Source organism: Coptis chinensis, chromosome 1, assembly GCF_015680905.1.
Source record: "Coptis chinensis isolate HL-2020 chromosome 1, ASM1568090v1, whole genome shotgun sequence".
Classification (NCBI taxonomy): Eukaryota; Viridiplantae; Streptophyta; class Magnoliopsida; order Ranunculales; family Ranunculaceae; genus Coptis; species Coptis chinensis.
The window spans coordinates 35,974,459-35,976,844 of NC_141456.1; the positions used below are offsets into that span (position 1 = coordinate 35,974,459).

Here is a 2,386-nt window from a genome sequence, read left to right on the forward strand (position 1 = left end):
CTAGTTTGATAGAAAAGACATTTTTAACAAGCAAAAATGGCAAATCCAAATAGTTATATTAGTCATCTTTTATTCTCATAATTAACGTCATAAAAGCTTATGCTATACTATAATTGATCATCGTAACATATCAATATCCAATACGTACTTAACTTTACATCTCATAAGGTAACTCTGTCGGCCTGTTGTCCAATTTAATTGGAGCTAGTTAACTTTTTCAAAAAACATAACATGTGTTGGAATAAATCTGTAATATTTGTTTGAATATGAAAAAACACTTGGATTGGAACTAATAAACATAATTTACATTAATTTTTCTACTCATAACTCACTTATATATAAGTGCATGTTTATAAGCTTGTCCACAAAATACTAATGCGATTAATACAATATGTTTTAGTTTTTTGGAGGTAGAGATAACTTAAAGCTCAATCCAATACAATGCAAAAGCACCCCAAATTTGCGTAGAAACCACTTGATTGCTTCACCTTCTTGTGAACTTATTCACTCTCCCTTCAACTTCATATCTTGAAATCTAAGCATGGTTTCTCTTCTAAACAGTTCCACTCAAATATCGCAAATTAAACAGCTAGAACTACTCCGATCCATAAGCTCTTCTTCTGTTACTAAGTTGTCGTCCTTATATTAAAGTCTCTCTTTTCGATCTTTTCCTTTTTTGAAGAATAAGCTAGCTAGGGTTAGGCAGACCCTCACCTGTACTATTAAACATTCCTAGTATATACATCCTATATATATTATATTTTTCCTCCGTTACAACTCTATCCAGTTCCATTCCAGTTGTTTTTATATATAGTCACTACCAAGGTGCCCAGTTTTATAAAACCTTCATAACAATATCAAATTTTCTTGACCATAGATAGTCATACATGGGGCGCCACTCGTGTTGTTTGAAGCAGAAGCTAAGGAAAGGTTTATGGTCTCCTGAGGAAGATGAAAAACTGATTAATTACATCACTAGATTCGGTATAGGCTGCTGGAGCTCAGTTCCTAAACAAGCAGGTTACTACAGCTAGCTAGCTTTGATTCGTACCAGCTTTTCTTTCTTTTATTTCGATTCCATCTACTTGGGGTGCATATATTGTTTTTAACTTCATGTAACGTTCCATATGATGCTTAATTACAGGTTTGCAGAGGTGTGGAAAGAGTTGTAGATTGAGATGGATAAATTACTTGAGACCAGATTTAAAAAGAGGGGTGTTTTCACAACAAGAAGAGAATCTTGTAATCAGTCTCCATGAGATTTTGGGCAACAGGTACTGATATATATATTGAAAATGTGATCATGTTCTTAGTCTTTTGAATGTGTATATTATATATATAATATTTTTCGCAACTGCAGGTGGGCTCAAATTGCTGCACATTTGCCTGGGAGAACCGATAACGAGATAAAAAACTTCTGGAACTCATGTTTGAAGAAGAAACTCAGGCAACAAGGAATAGACCCAGCCACACACAAGGCATTGGATCAAATGGATATTCAGAATGGAAATGGTAGAGAAGAAAAACCTTTGCAATCGTTTCAGTCAAACAAGTTTCAAACCTTGTCTAGCCTTGGTGGAGTTGTGCAAGCATTGGGATTTAACAAATCATGCTACATCGATACAATTGGATTAGATGAAGCAGAAAAAGTACAATTTCTGTCTAAACCCGTTTTCGATCCATTCTCCACATTTGAAGTGCAGTCTAGTTTCCATCAAATGGAGTCTAACAACTCTAACTTGCTACTGCAATATCACCAAAATTTCAAACCTGCAGACTACCAGACCCCTTTGGAGACAACATATGATTCTAAGTTCAGCTCGATGCCACATTTGACTTCCTGTGATTACAGTAATGTGACAGAGACTGATGTTTCGGATAATTTGTCGTTCAGAATAAACAACACCATATGGTTGAATGAAACCAAAGAAAGTTGTTGCAACGGTTATAACTTCAACAGTCAAGCAGCATTTCAAGTGAACAATATTGTGGACAGTGCAGTTTTTCCTTTGGACCAAGATACCAATTTAGAGTCAGGCTTTATCAAATGTGAAGATGTAAAGCTGAATTCATGGCAAGAAGAGCAGCAACAAACACAACAGCATTCAACAGATTTCAATAACTTCACATCATTCTTCTCTGAAGATATGATAACGGCGGCAAGTTTCCATCTCTTTGAGCAGATTTAGACTGTATATCCTATAGTAATTTACTCTACTTTTTGCCCCCTCTTTCTTTACAAATAACACATGTACTTACAATACAAGGGCATTTGCTATTTTTAAGTTTTGGTTCGTCCATAAACTTTTCTGTCTTGTATATTTGCTATTATTTTAGCCTCAATAATGTTGATATATATAGATGTATGATTTGAAATGTTGGAATA

General features: G+C 34.7%; 1 protein-coding gene across 1 annotated transcript; it reads left to right on the forward strand.

Moving 5' to 3' along the window:
• The first annotated feature begins 387 nt into the window (after positions 1-387).
• LOC147523733 (uncharacterized) lies at positions 388-2,386 on the forward strand. The gene is made up of 3 exons (XM_086562655.1): positions 388-1,020; positions 1,145-1,274; positions 1,361-2,386. The coding sequence occupies exons 1-3, from the start codon at positions 888-890 to the stop codon at positions 2,187-2,189; spliced, it is 1,092 nt and encodes a 363-aa protein (XP_086418781.1). The 5' UTR covers positions 388-887; the 3' UTR covers positions 2,190-2,386.

Bases quoted from the DNA above. Each gene is read 5' to 3' on its own strand.
- LOC147523733 (XM_086562655.1), top strand. From the start codon at position 888: ATGGGGCGCCACTCGTGTTGTTTGAAGCAGAAGCTAAGGAAAGGTTTA. The intron at 1,021-1,144 runs GTTACTACAGCT...GCTTAATTACAG, and splicing joins CTCAGTTCCTAAACAAGCAG to GTTTGCAGAGGTGTGGAAAG. The intron at 1,275-1,360 runs GTACTGATATAT...TCGCAACTGCAG, and splicing joins CATGAGATTTTGGGCAACAG to GTGGGCTCAAATTGCTGCAC.